Source organism: Nelumbo nucifera, chromosome 4 (genome assembly GCF_055504915.1).
Source record: "Nelumbo nucifera cultivar China Antique chromosome 4, China Antique-T2T, whole genome shotgun sequence".
In the NCBI taxonomy this organism is placed as follows: domain Eukaryota; kingdom Viridiplantae; phylum Streptophyta; class Magnoliopsida; order Proteales; family Nelumbonaceae; genus Nelumbo; species Nelumbo nucifera.
Window position 1 is genome coordinate 6,169,765 of NC_142652.1, and position 21,944 is coordinate 6,191,708.

The 21,944-nt window shown below is 37.5% G+C and overlaps 1 protein-coding gene and 1 long non-coding RNA gene across 6 annotated transcripts; both read left to right on the plus strand.

The window, feature by feature from the left end:
• The first annotated feature begins 1,032 nt into the window (after positions 1 to 1,032).
• LOC104591661 (O-fucosyltransferase family protein) lies at positions 1,033 to 3,925 on the plus strand. Its single transcript, XM_010250604.3, has 6 exons — positions 1,033 to 1,884; positions 2,092 to 2,260; positions 2,340 to 2,426; positions 2,529 to 2,812; positions 2,917 to 3,175; positions 3,513 to 3,925. Exons 1-6 carry the CDS (start codon positions 1,199 to 1,201, stop codon positions 3,726 to 3,728), a joined length of 1,701 nt encoding a protein of 566 aa, XP_010248906.1. The 5' UTR covers positions 1,033 to 1,198; the 3' UTR covers positions 3,729 to 3,925.
• A 4,067-nt stretch (positions 3,926 to 7,992) lies between these two features.
• On the plus strand, positions 7,993 to 21,122 carry LOC104591660 (uncharacterized). Of its 5 annotated transcripts, none has more exons than XR_016085476.1 (5): positions 7,993 to 8,129; positions 17,509 to 19,187; positions 19,722 to 19,882; positions 20,173 to 20,245; positions 20,317 to 21,122. It is a non-coding gene; the product is annotated as an uncharacterized LOC104591660 (long non-coding RNA). The 5 variants fall into 5 exon arrangements; XR_016085474.1 differs by adding an exon at positions 10,020 to 11,162 and having other exon boundaries at positions 8,000 to 8,129; positions 20,173 to 21,122; XR_016085475.1 differs by lacking the exon at positions 7,993 to 8,129 and adding exons at positions 8,136 to 9,807; positions 10,937 to 11,162 and having other exon boundaries at positions 20,173 to 21,122.
• The last annotated feature ends 822 nt before the right edge of the window (positions 21,123 to 21,944 follow it).

Here is a 21,944-nt window from a genome sequence, read left to right on the forward strand (position 1 = left end):
TATTTTTCAGGTTAGGCTCAGACTTTCTCAAATAAGCGCTGCCCGAGCCTGAACCCAACCTGATAATTTTACATATAATAAAAAATATATATTAATAATATAGTAAATATATATAATATATATTAGTTTATGAAATTATATTGTAAATAAGAATTTTTATGTCATACTCCAATACTAGGCATCGGACTTGGATTGAGGCAAAACCTTGCCCGCCCGTGAATGGGTCTATTCTGAAATCGCTCCCGCCCAGAAACAGACGGAGCGAGCACGGTGGCTCTAAATTCATTAGGAAGACAAAAGGATTTACCAACATCCCATCTGACAAAAAAACTTGGATAATGTGTAGTGACTAGCTCTAAATTCAAGGGCGGAATCACGCTCCTCGCGTCAACAGGTAAAAGACAACCCATTTGCAGTCCAAACCCTAGATTTCACTATAAATGAACAAAATTCAAGTCGGAGATTACGCGGATCAATCAATGGTGTAAAGAAAAATAAGGTTGAAAAACGAACCAGGTTCCTTAAATACTTAAATTCTCTGTAATTATTAGGATTCTAAAATAGTAAGATTGAATTGAAAATTTTTTGGGCTTGTTTGTTTGGTTTTGCAAATTCAGCTATATTGAAAATGGGTTATCTTGGATTGAGCTCAGTAAAGAACTGGGTCTACCATAGTTATAAATTGATAGAGATTTTATTACTACTGTACTAGCATAGATGGGGCACAGATATTTTAGTTCTTGGGTTGATTTCAGAAGTCAAAAAGATAAACATTGTGGCATGGGCAGGGGAATGGCGGTATGACGTTCTGAGAGCTTGGCTGAGAGTTATAGGTTTCAACTCAAACAACCCCCATTGGTAATAGGGGTGATCAAGGATAATTTTGGTATTAAAAATCCTTTTAACACTTCTGATAAGTATGGGGTAATTTGGAAATTTTCATTGTCAAGTGGAATTAACGGAAGGGGTTAGTACGTAAAGGCCAAGGGAAGTTCAAGTGTTTCAGTTTTGTTAGATTATATATGAATATATGTAACATGTAAAGTAGCCACTGAATCGATCAACTGAACTCAACAATTCACTCCATGTTTTCCCACCATAAACAAATTTCTCGCAAAATTCACCCAAGTCATCAAGTACAGAAGATGCAAGAAGAGCTTCCTTGTTAGTTGCAGAGAGGCATGCCAATTTTTCGTTCATGGCGAGATCAAAGAACACCAAGAACCCATTCATTACTCTTAACCCATTTGATTTCTTTCAATCTCTTTTTTCGATCTCTCCACTTAAATCACTTCACTTCTGTCCGAAGAAGAACGTCCCAAGAAACCAAAGGCTCTGTTCTTACGGAATTCCTTCTCTCGTGTGTATCTTCCTGCTTGCCGCTTTCCTTCTCCTTGGAATTTCAAGAATCGACCTCGCACCCATTTCTCCGCACTCGATACCGTGTTATCTCATGGCTTCTTCATCCGGATTTCCTTACTCTTCTTTCTCATCTCTCTCGCCTCCATACTCTCCATTACTTTTATCTTCGCTATCCAAGATTGTGTCGGCCGATGACGACGAGGACGTGCCGAGGCTGTTGAGTGGTGCGATGTTGCCGTTGCCGGCTCACAGGGTCACCAGAAACTCGACTGCCGAGGAGAGGGAGTTCTGGCAGCAGCCTGACGGGGCGGGTTACCGGCCGTGCTTGGAGTTCAGTGTCGAGTATAGAAGAGATTCCGTGAGAATCACCAAGGAGAAGAGGAGATTCTTGGTAGTTGTGGCTTCAGGAGGATTGAATCAGCAGAAGAACGAGATTGTTGACGCGGTTGTCATTGCTAGAATTCTTGAAGCCGCCTTGGTTATGCCCATTTTGCAAGTTAATCCGATATGGGAAGACGAAAGGTACTACTCTGCCCCTGTCCTGCAGAAGCAGCTAAGCTCTTCTGTAATAAAGAATGATTGGAGTTGGTGCAAAACTGCAAATGGGTTGTTGCTTCAATATTGTTTATTTGGATTTGGTTTGATCAATCTTCTTCAGAAGAATTCAAAATACTATTTTCCTTTATGTTTCTACAATTAAATTTCGTTCTATTATTGCTATATATGCAGTGAATTTTCGGATATTTTTGATGCGGAACATTTCAGAAGGACGCTACAAGCTGATGTTAGGATTGTATCATCTCTTCCCTCCACTCATTTGACCTCAAAGCAGTCTATCGAGACCCGAATTCCTTTCAACGTTTCACCTCTTTGGATCCGCACCAGATTCTTCAAACAAGTAATTAAGATGGATTTAATTAGTTACAATGAACAACAAAACAAAATCCCTCCGCTCATTTTACTAGTTGTTGTTGTAGTTGAATGAAGGTGTTCTGGTGTTGAAAGGATTGGATTCTAAACTCTCTAAGGATCTCCCTCCGGATCTTCAGAAGCTTCGCTGCAAGGTAACTATGTTTCTTTCCCGCCCATATATATACTAATCGCCCAACTGCTAGAGTGCTAGTAAAGAGAATGAATAATGAGGATGAGAGACATGGGTGGTGCAGGTATCATTTCATGCGTTGAGATTTGCGGCTCCAATTAGGGAACTTGGGAATAGGCTGGCAAGGAGGATATGGATTGAAGGTCCTTACATTGCGTTGCATCTTCGACTGGAGAAGGATGTATGGGCCAGAACTGGATGTCTTACCGGCTTAGGGCCTGAATACGATGACATTGTTGCCATGGAACGGGAGTCTCGGCCGGAGTATCTCACGGGAAGGTTGAATATGAGCCACCATCAACGGAGGCTTGCAGGGCTTTGTCCTCTCAATGCATTAGAAGTTGCAAGGTAAATTAATAATAGAACCCCTCAGTCAAATCACAAATTAATGATGGTTAATTTGATTTCAATATGACCGAATGAATTCCTCCAAAAAAAAATGGTGGTGGTAGGCTACTGAAGGCATTGGGTGCGCCAAGGAGTGCACGAGTGTACTGTGCAGGAGGAAAACCATTTGGCGGAAGTCGAGCGCTGCGGCCATTGATGATGGAATTTCCCAACGTGGTAACAAAGGAGATGCTGGCGAGGGATGGAGAGCTGGCACCATACGTCAACAGGTCCTCAGCTCTGGCCGCAATCGACTACATTGTCTCCCTCAGCAGCGACGTCTTCATGCCTTCCCATGGTGGTAACATGGCCCGTGCTATGCAGGTACGTAGCTTCAAGCAACTATTACTACTATATATATTATTTATTTATTTATATTATCTATAAAAAAGTGTGAATTCCCCTTTTTCTAGAATTTTTATTGAACATTTTTTACCCTCTTGTCTAAGCATACAGTGGACATAAAAGAGAGCACATATGTCCTTCAATCTCACTACGTAGCTTCAAGCACATATGTTCAAAAACTGACCATGAATTATAAATAGTTTTTACTAGTATATAGAAAAGATGAATCAACCACTCCAGTGGTTAATATTTCATATTAGTCTTTGAATTTGTTATTAACACAGATTTTGGGTTCTATCTGAATCTATTTGGGCAGGGTGACCGTGCCTACGCGGGTCATAGGAAATACATAAAGCCAAACAAGCGAGCGATGCTACCATATTTCGAGGATGACTCCATTTCAGATGCAGAATTTGGCAGCATCATGAAGAAGCTGCACAGGACACTGGTAGGGCAGCCAGAGCCCAGGACTAACAAAAGAGACCGCGATGTGATTGCGTATCCCATACCCGATTGCATGTGTACTCTTTAACCCATTCCCCCACTCCCGACCCGAGCCTCCGAATTTTCCTTTCAACCTATCTTCTTACGAACGTCCGGGTCCGACTGCTTCTTGTCCAATTAATGTTTTCCATTTCTCCAATCTTCAGTATACAAATTTCCTTTTTTTTTTGAAGAAAATAAGCAACTCGCTGTAACGACTGGCTACTCGATTGAAACTTGATTCGGTAGTTGCATTTAAGTCATAATTTCTCTACTAACTAGAGTACTTCGAATGCTAATTAATTTGGTCCTAGTACCGGTCTATCGAAGACAACTGGGGCACGTCAAAGGAATATAGTCTGATTTCATTGCAAGATGAAACAGCTATTGTTCTCAAGTCAAGGAGTGGTGATCATTTCTAGTCCGGCCCAACCCACAATATACTCATAAATCCACTTTCTATGTATATAAATACATATGTTTTATTTTATATTATATAAATGTATAATATATGCATAATATTATATAACAGTTTATGTTTATAAATTATGACATCTATTTTATACGTATAATTATATATCATATGATCTTTAAATGGTGAAACAAGAATCATGTGGCCAATTTTATATTAGTTATTCAGTGACATAGGGCCAATGCCCAGCCTTGGGCTTATATTTCAGGCCCGAACTATAACCCTTGTTGTAGGTGTTAAGCCTGTAGGCCCTGTACCCCTGTTGTTTTCAAGTCTAGGGGTTGGATGTTTAGAAGAAAAGAATCGCAGGTTGGAATACTAACAGCCAAATTAAAATATTGATATCTCTGATATCCTCAAGTGGTTGATACATTGTTTTTTTTACTTTACTTATTTTATAGGTATTAGAAGGTTTCATTCATCATTTTAAAGTAAAAAATAAATAAAAAATCTTTGTATGGTGTATCCAAGAATATCTCGTAGACCAAATATAATATGATATGCCCCATATTGGGCATATCATACCAATATTTTAATCCTTGCTACCAGTTAACAGGTTAGTGGTGGCAGGGTACATGGCCAGGCAACTGTCAATCAATACACACACAGTTTGCACTTCTTAGGGTTTGAAACCTGTGTCTCCTCAAAGATAGATGCTGAATGACCAACTGAACTAATTGCTCTTCATCAACTGTTTAATAATATTCAAACTTCACTAAGATCTCTTAGCCAACACAGTCAGCTACTTGAAAAATGATCTCCACTTATGGATTCAAAAGAAAGAAAGAAACACGGAAGAAGAAATATGATCTGTATAATTTTGCTGTTTTTTTTTTTTTCTCGTAATATAGTGTTTCAACAGTTCTTGACTGAACTGAGGAGCAAACAAGACCGACTGGTGACTGATGAAGATGAAAATAGTCTGTACACAAAAACACGAATTCACTATACAAATTAAGGACCCAGGATCATTTAGACATCCAAATGACTTGAATATTGACAATGGCTCGTGTAAAGATACTTGGCAGATTTCTTGGGGATTATTGTCAAATTGTTTTTATAGTTGATGTATTGGTGTACTTAAGTCCATATCTCAGCCTAGTAATGGAGATTGAATGCATGCTTACGGCAGCAGTAGACATCCCAAAGAGAAAAACGCGTGGAAAATCATATCACCTCTCTTTATTACAGGTTGTGACTTGTTTCCCTGACCAATCCTGTACACAAGGATAATAGATAAAACTACTTACTCTTTTCCATGCCTAGAATTTAATGGAAAGAAATGGAGTCATAGAGAGACAGACAGAGAAAGAGAGAGAGAACCAAAGCCAAGGTTCAACGGAATAAGGAATAGTAGTGTGATCTCTTTCTCTCAACTTCTCTTCCTTTTTCTTTCTGGGTAATGTTGCATCAACCATCTTCCTTGGAGACCGGTCGGATCTACTACTTCCAAGCTGCAGTTCCCAATTTTCTGGTTTTTGAATTTTAGATTTTTCGCTTCTCTAAAAATTCCATGTCAGCATCAAAAGCTCATTGGAGACGCTTGCCTTCGAAGGATGAAAGCAAAATATTTCCTTCCTTTTGAGCTCAACACGTCTTTTGCTCAACTCAACCTATTCTTCTCAAGTTTCGACCAATCTCCACATATAAGGTAAGCAAGCTCTGCAATCAAAATCTTCTCAGTATATTCATCCTTCAACTCATTTTGTTTTTTGCTTGAATAGGTTCTCTTTCAAATATTGTTTATGTTCTTATCCAAACGCCTCAATAGTTCCAATTTCTCACTTTTTTATTCAGTTTATTTAGAGTGTCCAAATGTAATCAAGTGTAGATTATGGATTGCAATGAACAACAGAGGTAGAAGACCATTTTTTAGATACTTTCTATATAAAGGATTGAAAAAAACAGCTTCAAATCTCTCTATTTAGTAAAACGAAATGATCCAAACTATTAATATCTTAAATGGTTAAATATGAGACCTTAAACCTTGCAATTTTTTATTTAACAGCTCAAATGTTTGGAAATGATTGGAAAATGAAAAAAAAAAAACAGATTAAATACATTTAAAAATGTCAAAGAATAAAACGGGTCATCACAGGACCTATTTTGTCCTCGGGCAAAGAAGATGACTAAAAATGGCTTAAATAATTCTCACGCTATTGTCAACCTGCCTTTGTAGGTGAATACGTTCTATCTATTTGCTTCTATATACTAAACCATGGTTTGTTTTCTAAGGGTTATTTTCCAAAGCTAAAAGCTTTGGACTCTGAAGCTACAGCCGTACGGGTTGAGACTGAGTAAACAACAAGAGTTGAATATCCCAATCTTTTGAGTTCCAAAGTTTGAACTAGGTTTGGGACTATTGCAAAGACTTTGTCGAGATTTCATCTTTTGTTATCCAAACAACTTGAAGAGTATATCTTGACACCTTCAATTACTTTGCTTCTACAAGTATCGGTCTAAGGTTTGATGATTTTCTTTTCGCTAATTCTTTTGTTGGTTGGATTTAAAGCCATTCAGTCAAGTTCTGCCATGTGAAAATGGATATTTGAAGCAATTCGGTAAGCTTTGCTAAATATATGGGTCAGCACAATAATATGTGCTATTTTGTTTGTTTGGCAGTGGTTTTGTAGGTTGTTTTTCTCTTTCTTTTTCCCCTTTTTATGAGCATTGTTTTGCTTGGTTAGAGATGGGGCACATGGGAAGAGGAGTGACTGAATGGTGAGTCGTTTTATTTTTAATTGCTGCATCAAGACGTAGGTGCTATATATATATATTTGATTCCCTGTGTGTGAAGCCAATTAGATCCATTTTTCTCTACATTTTAATGAAACATTAATAGTGAGGTCAGGTGAGAGGACATGAGTTTATGCATCATATCCCAGGATGCAAACGGATCATATTGGATTTGAAATTGGGGTATACTTGAATCCGATCCAATAGAAATTAGATTATAAATTAATAATTAGTAAAAACTAAAATCAATTTAAGTATTATAAAGATTAATATAGATTTATGTAACAATAATAATAATTAATTAATTAGTAGCGTTAATAAATCTATGTTTACTAAAATTAATCAATTACAAAACCATGTAAGTTTCATTTAAAAATGATATAAATTAAGAAAAATTAATAAAATAAGAAATTATTAATTTCAAAGTTAATTTTAATTATTATTCACTTAAATTACATTAATAAAAATTTAAATTTATTTAATAAAAGATAGCACGACTTAGATTGTTTTAGAAAACATAGCCAAAAGAAATGCTTGCATTGGGCTTAGACCAACTTGACTATCACAAGACTCCTTGTGCCACAATTTTTTTTAACAAAACGTGTGCATTGCACGGGTTAAAGAAAGTTAACGGTTTGATATTAATTTCTTTTCCTTCTTCCTACTTTTCTACACTCAATTTCAATCTGTATATAATAAGCTACAAGGAACCAAAACAAAGTTATCAACTATTTTTAGAAAAATATCTTGACAAAATTGTTGTGTTTCAATTAATCTGAAAATCAGATAATAGCTTGGAGCATTTTTCTAATGCATCAGAACTCAGGTTTAAGTTTGCCTCTGAACCCACTAATAAAATAGTGACACAATGAAGAGAGAGAGAGAGATTGATCAAAATTTTCGGATGATGGTATTGACGTGAGGGCAAATTAGCATTACATAGAGAAGATGGATGGACCGGGCTTCAACGAAGCGGGGCTGGTATCTACCAAAGCCCACATTATGATTCGGGTTCGGGCCCAAACTCGGGTTAGGCAATTGCCACTTGCCAGTAGAGACCCAACTCCGGGTACATAAGTAAGACCTGGGTTCCGGAGTCCCATTTGAGAGAATCAGAGTCTTCAGACTCCCGGCAAGCGGCGGAGTGGAAGTGGAATCTCTCAAATCTGAGGCGCCTCGATTAACCTCTTTCTTGGAGCAACTCGACTCTGCTAAACATTCTCTCGGATATCTCTATATCCTGTAAGTTGCATTCCATTCACAATCTTCTGCATTTGTGCTTCCTGCTACCAAGTGCTCTATGCCTCTATACTTTTGAAGTTATACGCTTTTTGCCTGGTTTTTAATGACATCCGTTTATTTCTGTTTTGGTCTGAGGTGGATTTTGAAGCATTGAAATTGTAACAAACAATTAGGGTTAAGTCTGAAACGGGTTTTGATCATTCGACATTGCAAAGAAGTTTCAAATTGATTTTCGGCTAACTTTACTTTAACGATGCATTCTTTTCGTTTTCGATCGGCTATGGATTCATTATGTTGATGAAATGTGCGGCTTTGTTGCTTTTTTAGCTTTTATCTTCCTTTTTAATTTTCTCAGACCGAGTTCCGGTTCTTTCATCTTAATAATACTAATCGTATCGTTTTAGGGTTGGAGGACCTTAAATAACGTGTTGTTTTGTCCTTGATACCATGACGTTAGTGTACGGTCATATAAATATCTCCATATTGCATAAGGAAAACCAATTTTAGTGATACTCAATACTGAATTAATGATCGTGTAATAAGATAGTGATAACGTAATAAAGGCACATTGTAGAAATCAATTTTAGTGATACTGAACACTGATAAAAATAAATAATGATAAAGGTGCATACCAATCCAGTGTATCCATGGTAGACCCACCATAGCCAGTTCCATGACTTGAAATCAATTTTAGTGATACTGAACACTGATAAAAATAAATAATGATAAAGGTGCATACCAATCCAGTGTACCCATGGTAGACCCACCATAGCCAGTTCCATGACTTGACTTGGGCATCTTCAGTATGGTAAGCTTGGAGCTCAAAGGGAATCTACGGCTTCCTCTCCCTCCATTCATGCCTTCATGAAAGTTTTTGGCTGAAAAACCATTGCCATGTGTTTTAAAATAGACATAAGATTAGGTACGGGGCTGATGTGGCTATTGGGATTGAACACAATGCCAATCCACTGGGTTCCCTATCTGATGGACTGTCAGCATATGCCACAATAACCCTTTTTCTTTTTATTTTTCACTTTGGCCTTTTATTCTAACAATATGTAATGGTAAATATGTGCAGACTGTTTTTTTTTTTTTAGAGAGAAAAGGTTAACTTTCATTAAAAGAACAAAGGATGTACAAGAGGAGATGTACAAAGCTCCAGCTAAACCAAAACCCAAAACCCAAAACCCAAAACCCAAAAAAGGAAACCTCCAAGATTTACAAAGGCATTGAGGAGTCACTATGCAAAAAATCCCTCCCCACTCCAGATTTAGCCAAAAATCCCTCCAGATGTACACGATAAATATGTGTGGACAGTTAAGGAAGAAAAGGAAAAGCTAACAGCAGCCTTGAATGTGCTTGATGATATTTTGATTTCCAGTTCCATTATCTGGTTATTGGGTAAAGCTGATATACTGTTTTGACATTTGTGGTTTGGATAGGGAGGCATATGCTTCTGCTCCAATATCAAAAGAGCAACCTAGTGAACTTGTTCTTTCTATTGCTACATTTATCAATTCTTGCTTGGCAGAGCAGATACATTTGGCACCTGATAAATGTTTGCAACACTACCACTAAAGCAAATGTATTTGCCATATTTGGATTATCTTAACATTCTAGATTCTAGAATGGGCTAAGCATTAATTTCTTTACTTACAGTTATTTCTCTTTGCAAGAGGTTCAAGGAAGAAATTATGGCATTTTGGTGTAGGCCAGTTCCCCCAAAAATTATGGCATTTTGTTGGGAAGTATTCCATGGAAAAGTAAACACTTTAGATAACCTACAAAAGAGAAGACCTTTTCTTTGTATTTCTCTTAATTGGTGTATCCTCTGTAGAGCTCACAGTGAGGATTGTTACCATCTATTAATATCTTGTCCCTTTTCTGTAGACCTTTGGGCTTGGCTACTTTCGTTGTTTGGGGGTAGTTGGAATCTACCAGCAGAAGTTCACATGCTCTTCAACCATTCTACCTTTTATTGGCCTACAAAAATAGGGAGAATTATGTTGTGATGTGCTCGTGCTGCCTTGATTTGGACTCTTTGGGAAGAAAGAAATCTTAGAATCTTTCAAGAAAAGGAAAGGAACAGTCAGGATTTGAAAGACTGTGTGTTAAATAGGGCAATACATTAGCTGAAGACCTTGGAAATCTTTCATCAATTCTCCTTTAATGACCTTTGGAGAAATTGGTTAGCAGTAGCGAGGTGTTCATCTCTAAAGGACAAATCAATTACAAGCTGGTCTCCTCCATCCGAACGCTCACTAAAGTTGAATTTTGATGTAAGTAGCATGGGTAATCCAGGTTTATCTGGAATGGGGGGTGCTTTGAGAAATGCGAAGGGAGAGATTTTGTTGCTTTACTCAGGTCCCTTGGGATTTGGGAACTCCATCAGGGCAGAACTTTTAGCTGTTGTAAAAGGGGTGCAATTTGCAAACTAGCTAGGGGTACAACACCTAATAATCGAGGGGGATTCCAAAGTGGTGGTGGGTTGATTGAAAAATTCTGAAGAAGCTATGTGGCGATATAAGAATGAAATGAAGAAATTTAGTTGGTTGACAAGGAATATGTTGGTCACTGTACAGTGGGTGGGGAGATCAGCAAATACTTTGTTAGATATGTTAGCTAAGCAAGGGGTAAATAGAGAAGAATTATTTTGGGCTCAGTTGTGATTCTTGTTTTTCTTTCCTAGTTTACTTGTAAAATTCAAGGAGGGGCTGCAGCTCGCGCCTCTCACTGGGATGATGTATGAACTCACTCTAAATTTGCTTCTGAATCAATAAATTTATTATTATTCATCAAAAAAAGAGGTTCAAGGATCAAGTTATACTGCTTCAAGAACCAATATTGGGTGTAGCTCCTTTGAGGACTGCTATTAGAAAGCTTCAGTCTTCCTTTGAACATTTGACTACTTTGCATCCAGATTTCCTCCTCCTTTGTTTATTTGCAAAGAGCTATAAAACTGGTTTAAGCATCTTGGAGGAGGATATCTTTGAGATTGATCAGCCAGGACTTCTTTCTCTATTGCTAATATGGGTAATTTCTCTATCTTCTTTCTACATTGCTATTATTATTATTTTCTAGAACATCTGTTTGCATCTTTTCTAGTGAATAGGTGTCTATGATGTATATGTTAAAGATGTAAAGTGGCGTTGTAGCAAGTAGCAAACACCTAAAAGTAATCTAACATGAAAGAATCAAACATTAAATGTGGAATTAAAGGGAAAATGTATCCATGTGTGTGATAATGATAAATCAAGAATGGAGATAAACAAATAAAGGGATGTAGCCCCTACTATGTTGAATGTTCAGTAGAGACATAGAGAATATAGAATGAGCAGAGAAAAGAAATAAAAATTGAAGGGGAAGAGGGTGATCAGCATAGTTTTCAAGGCGCCAAGATGAGGCTAGGCGACTGGGGGGCGCTTAGTCGCCTAGTCGCCTAGCCGCCTAGGCGATGAATTTTTTTATGTTAAAAAATAGATGCTAGGGTAGTTCCCTAGGTACCATAACCATATTTCTTTAATAATTATTCATGGTTTTCATAAGAAAAGTATAAATTTCATATTAAAGTATAGAAAATCAACATATTCATGAGAAGAAAAAGAAGAAGGAAAATAAAATTCAAAAAATATAGGGGCTGAACCCTTATTTTTGTTATAGGAAAAGAAGAAAATAAAAAGTATTGGTAGTAGTAGTAGTAGTAGTAGAAGAAGAAGAAGAAGAAGAAGAAGTAGAAGAAGAATATATGGAAGAGGAAAATGTGCTGATTAGATAAAATTTTTAGTTCTTCCTTACTTATTGGTTCAGGTTTTTAAGTCTTTGAGGGTTCAATACAGCATTTAGCAATGTTTGTGTTGATTAAACCCTAATAAAAAAGAAATTAGTATATAAAGAAGAAAATAATAAAAAGAAATTAGTATATAAACACACAAAATGATTATTTTAGTTTAATAATGTCTATTTTATAATTATAATCTCAAAAAAGAATGAATAAAAAAGTATTCTATAGTAGGAAGTAGAAAACTGTTAGGCGATTGGGCGAGGCGAGCCTCAAAGGGCGCCTTGTCACCTAGGCATCGCCTTGACAACTATGGTGATCAGTTGATTATAGAGAAGAAGAACAACAACAAAAGGTGTGGATTCACTGGCTTCAAATTTGATGGATGCAGTTTGGGGAATCCAAGTTTGTCAAGTATTGGAGGTGTGTTCAGAGACCGACATGGGGTTGTCATAGGAATATTCTCAGGTCTTATTATTGTCATGAACTTTACTAGAGCAGAATTGACAGTCATACTTCATGGACTAAAGTTAGATAAAAGGTTGAAGAAGAGGAACATTGTGCTGGAAAGAGATTCCATGACTCTAGTAGGCTGTCTGTCTGAAGAATGATATGGCAATAAAAATATGTATTAAGAGAAATTAAACAACAGGGAGTTGGTTGTTTCAGTTATTTGGGTACTGAGACCAGCAAGCTATATGGCTGATTCATTTGCAAAACAAGGGGTAGATGGTGAAGGACTGTCTAAAAAAGGGAGCCAAGGTTCATGTACATAATATTCTTTTATCATATTCAATAAAGTTTGTCCTTAAACGAAGAGAAGAGGTTAGGTTCATGGGCCTATTTTGTTGGATTGATCTTGCCATAGCAGGTAGGATCCCATTGAGCTGAAAGACATGAGATGCAATGTGAAGTGGTTTAGCTCTGGTCCAGACTCTCAAAAGCACATATGGCTGACTGACTGAAAGTATAGATCTAACTAGTGACTCTGTATGAGCTTTGGCTTGAAAACATTCCGTACAACCAACTCAGATTGAAGTTGAAAAGACACCAAATCAAATGAGGCCTTGGGTGAGGCTATTTCTTTGCACATGCAAACATTATAAATATTTTAAGTTATCATTTTCTGGAATATGATTTGTATATTATATAGACCAACAATGTTTACAAAAAAATACATAAATAAATAATTGGTTATAAAGGTGATATGATCTGTTGAGTTCTGCCCTAGGGTGAAACTTCTAATGGTGCCTCTAATTTTATTTGGTTATTTGGTAGTGCAAATCGGATGAACTCAAATCCTCTGCACCATTGGTGCAGAAAATTTTCTGCATCAGACCAATAGAAATCTGCTACGCCAGCCTGTAATTTTCCATTTCAAAATTAAAGTCATTTTTCAAGATGGTGTGGCAGATTGCTATTGGCTGGTGGTACAGAGGATGTGAGTTCAAATTGGATGAGTTAGTTAAGGTTTATGATCAACCCAAACCTAAGGATACCCAACCCAAGATGTTAATTCTTCAACTTTAGTACTACTCAGGGTTGAGTTAAGTCTTGGTTGGGTTTGTCTGGCACTCTGGGTTAACTCAGATTTGGCTTGACTGGGGATGTCAATGGGTTGGCTTTGGTACAGATTTACCTTCACCCTAATCTGTCCCTCCATTGGTCTTACTTGAACCCAAACCGACCTAATAAGGTTCAACCTGCTACCGACCTGACCCAACTTGTAGTCTTTCAATTGTATTTTTTATAACACATTTGAAAAATCAAGAGCTATTAATGTAAGCTGGAATTTGGTTTATGGGTTCCATGGTGTTGCTTTCTCAGTTTCTCCACAGTGAAAGAAGAAAAGCCAAAACAAACATGAAAATAAAATCCTAAACTTCAATATGGTATGTCATGACCTGACAGCTTGGGTCAGTGAAACCTAAACTGACTTTGGTTGAGGACCTAAAACCCTAACCCGACCCAAACTGGATTTAGCATTTAACCTGGCCCGTTGGCATCCCTAGGCTTGATAAACAACATTTTATAGGCAAATAGAAACAATTAATTGTGACGAGTAATACATTAATCCATGTCCTTTTTAAAGACAATTTTGTAGCCTTGTGTTTGGTGAATTTTTTCAATGTCTCAACTAAGCACAACTGAATTTTTTAATGAATTGATTCTGTTACTGATAAAAAAAAGTTTGGCTACATGAATCCTGTTCTGCCATTCTTCTCTGTTCAGTGCCATATCAATTGTTAAATTAGAGAGTCTTACATCATTTCTACTACTTCAAATCATGTCCTTTTTGGTTTTCGGTTTTCCCCCAGTTCATCTAGACCTATCAACTTGTAGCAAATTTTCACTGGAGCTGTAGATGGTTTTCTTGCAGTCTGCACATGACGAAGTCATCTTAGTTTACTTTTTCTCATTTTGACACCTATTGGTAGGTTCCTTCGGATAAGTTCATTTCTTGTTCTATCATATTTAGCTTCCCCACTCTTCCATCTCAACATTTCTAATTTTTTTCTATACTCATTTTTTTATCATTAACAATCAGCAAAATTTTATTAGTATGTGGAAAATCCTTCACCCCATGATAGGGTAAAAGAACTGTTAGAACAACCAGGGCTAACCTATTATAAACACTTAATATGAACTCAGATTGCATATCCAGACCCTATGTACCAGGTCAGGTCAGGTCTGTTTGGTTGGCCCAGACCATTGACAGCCCTACCAATGACTATTTGGAAATCTCCCATTCCATCCCATCCTGATGAATAGGCAAAGTCTTAACCCTTGCAAGAGAGCTAGAAGCGTGACCTTTTAAGGAAAATCCATCACCTGCTGTTCCAAATAGCTGAAAATTCTATGATGGTCTCTGAAAGCAGCACCCAGACCTGATGGACCTTGGCTAACCAAACAGCATCCATCATTTAACATTATGCAACCCAGTTCAGGACCTTCAGGTGGTGTCCAATAAATGTCTATCTGTGTTCTTCTGCAGGAAAATCCAGCAACTGTGGTTCATCATCTCAAGATGAAATCTTTGAGTCTCAAATTCCTCTCCTATAAGTACTGAATTGGGATCTTCTCCTCACACCGACCTCACATCCACATCCCATCGTGTATTGGGAACATCTCCCATGAATAATAACATACAAGTACGGGAGATGTTCCTGATGTGCGGCTGACACATGCTGTGAGGAAAGTGTGAGGAGCAGATCCGGACTCATAAGTACCCAAAGGTGCAACTCTTATTCCAATGATATATGTAGGAGTTCTTTCATTTTGCTTTTGTTATTAAAAGGTGATGCACAGCTAGCCAAGATCTGAGGGTGCCAACTATTCTGTTAAGGATCACCTCATCTGATTTTCACTCCTGTCGTACAGATTCTCTTTGTACAAAGGATTTGGTGTACGTGTTATACATCTCTACTATAGCAATACACAATACTTTACCTTTCTATATATAAAAGGTAGTGTTGGTGTAGGTCAAAAAAAGCTTCCCCGTTTCCTGTCAATGGGGAAGAGAATAGTTCCAAAATGTTCAAAGGTGAAGGTGAAAACAAATGAAAGGGAGGAAAAAATGGTTCCATACATTGAGACCATTCTGATGAATTGGTTCCATCACATTGTTTGTTATGATCTTAGATTATAGAAGGATTAATATCACTTTCCATGCCAGACTCATCCGGATGGAATTTTAGGTTGAGTTGTGTTCCATGTTTTTTATATTGGTGTACTGTGTTGACACATATTAGCACCTGTATCAGTGATTTAAAAGGCGTGCCTCAGGCGAGGCGCATTTAGGGGTATGTGCCTCACCCAGGTCCTAGGTGCACCCCTTTTAAAAGGAGCCTAGGCGTGCGCCTTTTTAAAATTTTGCGCTTTTTGCTTTTTTTTTTTTGTAGTCTAACGTTCCGAGAACCCCCTATTTGCTAATGTTGTTCATTCATTCATTGCAATAAAATATCTTCTTAAAAGGCAATGAAAGTTATAAAATCATTATTTTTTATGTGAAAAATAAGAATTTCAAACCCTAACATAGATTTGTTCGGGCTTGCCTCAAGGGGCATGGTACAAAGGCGACTCATAGAATCAAGAATGCAATATGTTTTACATCACACTAGCTACTTGAAGCAATGCAATTAAGGAGAAAAAGAGATTGGGGGTTTTACATGCTTGAAAATGCTTTATATGTTTGCTTTTATTTTTAAATTTTCATTTGAATACACTTTACATGTTATGTTTATGTATTTTAATTTTAGATTAGGTTTTTTAAAACATTTATTTTAAAATTTAAGGTTATATTTTTTATTAACATTATGCTTAATATTTTTTTTGCATTTTTTTTAAATTATTGGTTTTTTTTATTTTTTTTTCTTTTTGATTTTTTAGCTTTTTTTTTTTTGTAATTTTGCGCCTTGCTTAAAAAGGCGCATGCCTCACCTTGCACCTTGTGCCTCAGGCGCAAATTGGCCCTTGCGCTTTTAAAACACTGACCTGTATGCATTATCATGGATTTTAGTTTTCAGCCAAGTTTGTTGTGACCACATGTACTTGTCCATGTATCAGTTGCAACAAATTTCCTATCTAGCAACTCAGCCAAGTTGCATCTACTTATATTTTCTCCAGTTACCAAGGAAAATGTGGTCTGAGAGTGATAAGTAATGATTTATAGGCTTATAATTTGACCGAAAACATGGCTCTTGATAGAGCATAATGGTGGGACAGGATTCATGTAACATACCAAATAGTTGGGATTAAGGCTAAGCTATGTTGAGTTGACTTCAAAGTTAGTGATGTCTTCACCAAGTTTGCCTTTAGTGGTCACCAAATTCATACGGAAACCAAGAGGCTAATCTTTGACTTTTACGGAGAAATGATATTAGAATCCATGTCAATTGATAGTTCCTCACTAGGTTCACTTACAACGAAAATTGCAATGGTCATATACCTGGTTCAACGCTGCATTACTAGACGGCATTGTCTGTTTTGTTCTCTGTTTGCAATTGTCATATACCTGGTTCAATGCTGCATTACTAGACAGGATTGTGTGTTCTCTGATTGCACAACAAGATGAAGATATATGGATCTCCATTGGTGAATTCATGATGAAGACTTTGCATATTTCACAACGGTGAGACAGTGTTTGCTCTTAAGCGTGACTTCTCCAGCAAACGTCCATGTATCTTCATCTTGTGGTGCAACCATAGAAGTGTAACGGGAAACACAACAAACAACTCTCATCTTGTTACTTTGATTTGCCAGTTTGATTATGGATTCAATGCTCCTAACTTCCCAAGTATGATTGTTTGTCATTTCTTGTCAACTTGATGTCTGACAACCTTTGTCAAATGTTTCTATTTTATTTCTTGTAAACCTTTTCATTGGTGGTTTGTATTCGTGCTTTATACTACTTGTACTGTAACTGCATACATATTCTGAGATGAAATTTCTCTCTTCTGCACAAATAAGTTGGGCTTTTAATGTGTCTCCTGTGTAATTTTTTATTTGCTTTATTATGTAATATGTATATCATTTTCCATCTTTCCTTGCAGCATCATAAGTTTTAAATTGTATTGTTTAACTATTCAAATCCTTTTGCAGCCTTACATTGACTTGGTAAATAGTTACGGCACCGGGGAATTTTCAGAATTACAAAGTTGTATTGAGACAAACAAGGAGAAATTTCAATGCATGAGCTTTCTTATATTTTACTTTGTTTTCTTCCATAAGTTAACATTGATTTATATGATCCTTGTGTTAGACAGTTTTATATGCCTTTAGCTCCAATCAATTTTGATGTACTTTTGACATTTAGTGTAAATGAATAAAGTGCATGTTTGATTCATGTTGTGTGGTATGTTTCTATGTAAGACCCTTAAACTGGACACTTAATGAGACTCGTGTTAGTTTAGAATGTTCACAGCCATTAGATAAGTCTGGGGAGATTTATCCTGCCAAGGCTGACACTGGTGTGCTGCCAACTGTTGGGGTGGCCTGTCTCAGCTGTCAGGGTGAGACCCAAAGCACATGCAGTGTAGGATTACTTGAATTTTTGAATCGGACCAGATTTCTAGTATTGCCCTGGACCTTGGTGCTTGATGGGCAAAACTGGAAAGTTACACCTATCCCCTAGACTCGATTATGATATTGCACTAGGTATCGGATTGGGCTAGGTTGTCTTTGATATGCCAATCAGTGAGATCCTTAGCGGGGGTCAAAACCTGGGTATGTTGGGACAGTCTGAGAATTCATCTGAGTGGGTGATCATAGTGATAGGATCAGCCCCTTTGTCGGGCAAAGGTAATGATCGGGGATGCACTATCTCTGATGGAAACCAAACTGCCGACAGTTGATTTCAATCGTTGGAATTTTGTTTTGCAAAATTTATATAAGATATATAGATATATACGGTTTCAAAATGTTTGCAAATGGTTTTAATTCCCGGGATCCATATGAGCAGAGAGTGCAACACTGTTCCTTGCAGCTGAGGGAGAGGTTCTCTCTTGTCGGGCAGTGTTTGATCATTATGGGCTGAGAGGTTAAGTGTAAGGCCATTTAGGGTTATGCCTGATGGGTTAATCTTGCATCTGCCCACAGTCCTTGGGTTTTTATAAGATGGCTTGACCCAGGGACCACTTAGTGTAAGTGTTGAGCCCATAGAGTCCATGTGATGGGCTCAAGGGGTTCATTGGGCTCTCCAGTGAACCCAAGGCCCATTTCGAATTGGCTGATTTAATTACCCACTTAAGGGGCGGATCTGAGATTAGGGCAAGCCAAAGGATTGGGTCTTGACCCTATCCATTCTTGGAGACCAAATTCAAATATAGTGGGCTGACCTAATCTGCAGATAGGAGGTTTCTTAATCACTAAGAAAGATGAGAAACCCTAATATTGAATTACAAGAATTCGAAACAAGGGTTTAGCAGAAAAATCCTCTTGCAATTTGAGATAGGATCTCAGAAACCCTAGAGAGAAGAAAAGAAAATACGCCAACTTCAGCTCTAGAGTTCTCCTCCAGCCGTCGCCGCCATTCACTGCCTGGTTCGATCTCTCTGAGAGGGAAAGATCAAGAAGGTGTTCTTGATATCAATCTTTGCTGAAAGGCTGATTGTGTACGGTGCTCTTCGCTTCCATCGAATTCTTGTGAAGAATTTGGTTCGTAGGACGAACACTGTTGGTTCTGTTCCAGTATCATTGCGTCATGTTCAGTGGGAGCAAATCTTGGGAGTATTCTTTGGGCGTGAACACCGACGTTGGGAGATACCGACTCTCCATATCAGGTATAACCCTTCCCTTTCTCTTTGGTTCAGATCTGATTCGGTTTTGGTTCGATTAGATCCTTGAATGTTGTATTCTAAAATCAGGGAATATGATAGGGATGAGAGAAATTTTTGAAATTCGCCCACCCCGTTCCGCTGCTTTCTTGGTGTCCATACGATGGATCTCTCCCTCCTTTCACCTTGTTAAGGAAAACTGGGAGACATTGTTTCAGTACCTTCAGAGGTGTTTGGAAATAATCCATTGGATTCCGCTCCTTGGGATAACAGAATCTTACTGCTAGAAATCTTCATCTAAAGAGCTTGTCTTTTGTGTCGGGACAACAATCTTGGATTAGTGAAACAGGTTGTATCATCTCTATATAAGAGAAATATCCAGAGATTGACTCAGACATATTTAACTCTTTCACTTCAAGATATTGCTATCACAGTACAACTGAATACCCCCAAGGAAGCAGAGATGTATGTCCTTCAAATGGTATCTTTGAAACTTTAGTCCGTACTGATTGTAATTTGTTTTGGTGCTTTTCTGTTTAGGTATGGGTTCAATTCTAGTATTCTTTCTCCAAATTCAAGATGGTGAGATATTTGCAACAATCAATCAGAAGGATGGAATGGTCAGCTTTCATGAGGATCCTAAAAAATATAAGACATGTCAAAAGTCAAATGATAGATCATATTGATTCATCAATTCAAAGGTATGTAACTCTGCAAACATTAGCTAGTTGGCTAATGAAACTCTAGTCTAAACAAGACTTGAGATCATATTTTCTGTAACATTTAGGACAGATTAAAAAGTGTGCCTTTTCCCTGTGTTTGCTTTCATTTCATTGCATACTATTTTCTGTTTTTTTTTTCCCACGTGCACGCCTGGGGGGGGGTGTTCACCCGTGAAAATCCTTGATGAATAATATGACGAGAATTCAATCTGTTAACTTATGGCTGAAAGTACCAGTATGAAGGGATCGATGGTGTACCTTGTTTACAGGATAATGGCGTTGTCAAAGAAGCTTACTGCTGTGGATGAACATATCTCATGTGGTCCTGCTTACCTGGCAAAGGTATGTCGACTATGAATGTTCTTTGTCAAGTACAAGACAGTTTTTAACCATCTAATTAAACCTGTACCCAGGCTGGGAGGGAGCGTCATAGATTTGATTTTGATGATTTTGACACTGTCCCTCGGAAATTCAACATGTAAAGCAAAGTGGACAAATCGATTCCATTTTGAGAATTGCCTAGTACATATAGCAAGAAAAAAGTGGGTAAAAAAGATGCTTTACAATTGAGGCGATGAGATAAGCAAAGCAAATTGGTTATCTTAGGATATACATTGTGTTAAAAAGGAGCTTTAAAGTTTAAACTTATTGGGGAGGTATCATTCAAGATGGATACGAGAAATTATTTGCGTAGAACCCTGATTCTGTGAAAGCATCACCTTCTTTCATTTTGTCGTTGGCCCTGTGCAGATTGACAAACGAGTGAGACTGATCAGCTCCTTTACTGTTTCTCTCTTTGTGGGTCTCATCATATGTTGCTAATGGGAAGAAGCGAAAAAAAATCTTAGATGGTTCAAAATTATAGAATGTTTGTTGTGTGCAGCCGGGAGCAAGATTTAGGTGTTACCTGATCAAAGTTAGGAAGTATGACCTTGGTTAGCTGAGAAAGCATGGATCGGAGAGAAGTGCCAGAAAGAAATCAACCAGCTAAACAATGTCATACCATGTGCTCTTAAACATTCATGTTACTTATGGTAGATGCTATCACATTGAATGGGAAAATGAACCGTAGTTTATTTTTTTATAGATGTTGATATTTACCAATAGAAAAACAAAATGAAACTTAGGTTCGTCATTGGGGTATCATCTAGTGTTGAGATTGAAATTTGATACAGACACGTCTACTTATAATATAGCATGCAATGGTTGAATGGTTAAATTGTCATTATTGCAGTTATTATTAAATTAGTAATTGTTTTTAAGCCCTAGAATTTGCTTTGGCCTTGGTTCCAAAGCAAAATTTCAATTCACAAGCGTGAAAATGTAACTTTCAAGATTAGGTGGGTATCCAGCCTATCCTTCCTAATACTTCAGATGGCTCGGACCATCTTGGGTGAGTAAACTGTTGACCCGGGTGGTAAATCATTCAAATGGTTTTGACTGTTTTTATTTTTTTTATTTGTCAAAATGGACTGTTTGGTTCAAACGGTTGGATCATTCAACCCAGTAATTGGACCCTTGACCAGTTTGGTCTCCGAGTCGGTTTTAAAAATCATTGTTGAATATATTTGAATATTTTTAATAAGAATGTAAATTTTAATTATTTTATTTTCAATTTTTAAATAAAAAATAAAATAATTGATATTAAAAATCACGGGAAGTGGGGATTCCCGCAAGAATGGAGATCCCGATGGGGAGCCCCACCCCCCTACTGACCCATCTTTGTAATTTACTCAAACCCTTGGCGCCCAGAAGCCAGAAGACGAATGGTTGGAGTGCGACCCATCTTTGTAATTTACTCACCCTTGGCGCCCAGAAGCCAGAAGACGAATGGTTGGAGTGCAAATATTAGACATGGTATGTATGTATACTGACCCATCTTTGTAATTTACTCAAACCCTTGGCGCCCAGAAGCCAGAAGACGAATGGTTGGAGTGCAAATATTAGACATGGTATGTCTGTATCATAATGAATGTGACAATGCCACTGTAGCTTTCCATCATAAGGCCAATGGACCACATATGCACCCTGTTCTGTCTCT

Bases quoted from the DNA above. Each gene is read 5' to 3' on its own strand.
- LOC104591661 (XM_010250604.3), top strand. From the start codon at position 1,199: ATGGCGAGATCAAAGAACACCAAGAACCCATTCATTACTCTTAACCCA. The intron at 2,261-2,339 runs GTAATTAAGATG...TTGTTGTTGTAG, and splicing joins GCACCAGATTCTTCAAACAA to TTGAATGAAGGTGTTCTGGT. The intron at 2,813-2,916 runs GTAAATTAATAA...TGGTGGTGGTAG, and splicing joins AATGCATTAGAAGTTGCAAG to GCTACTGAAGGCATTGGGTG.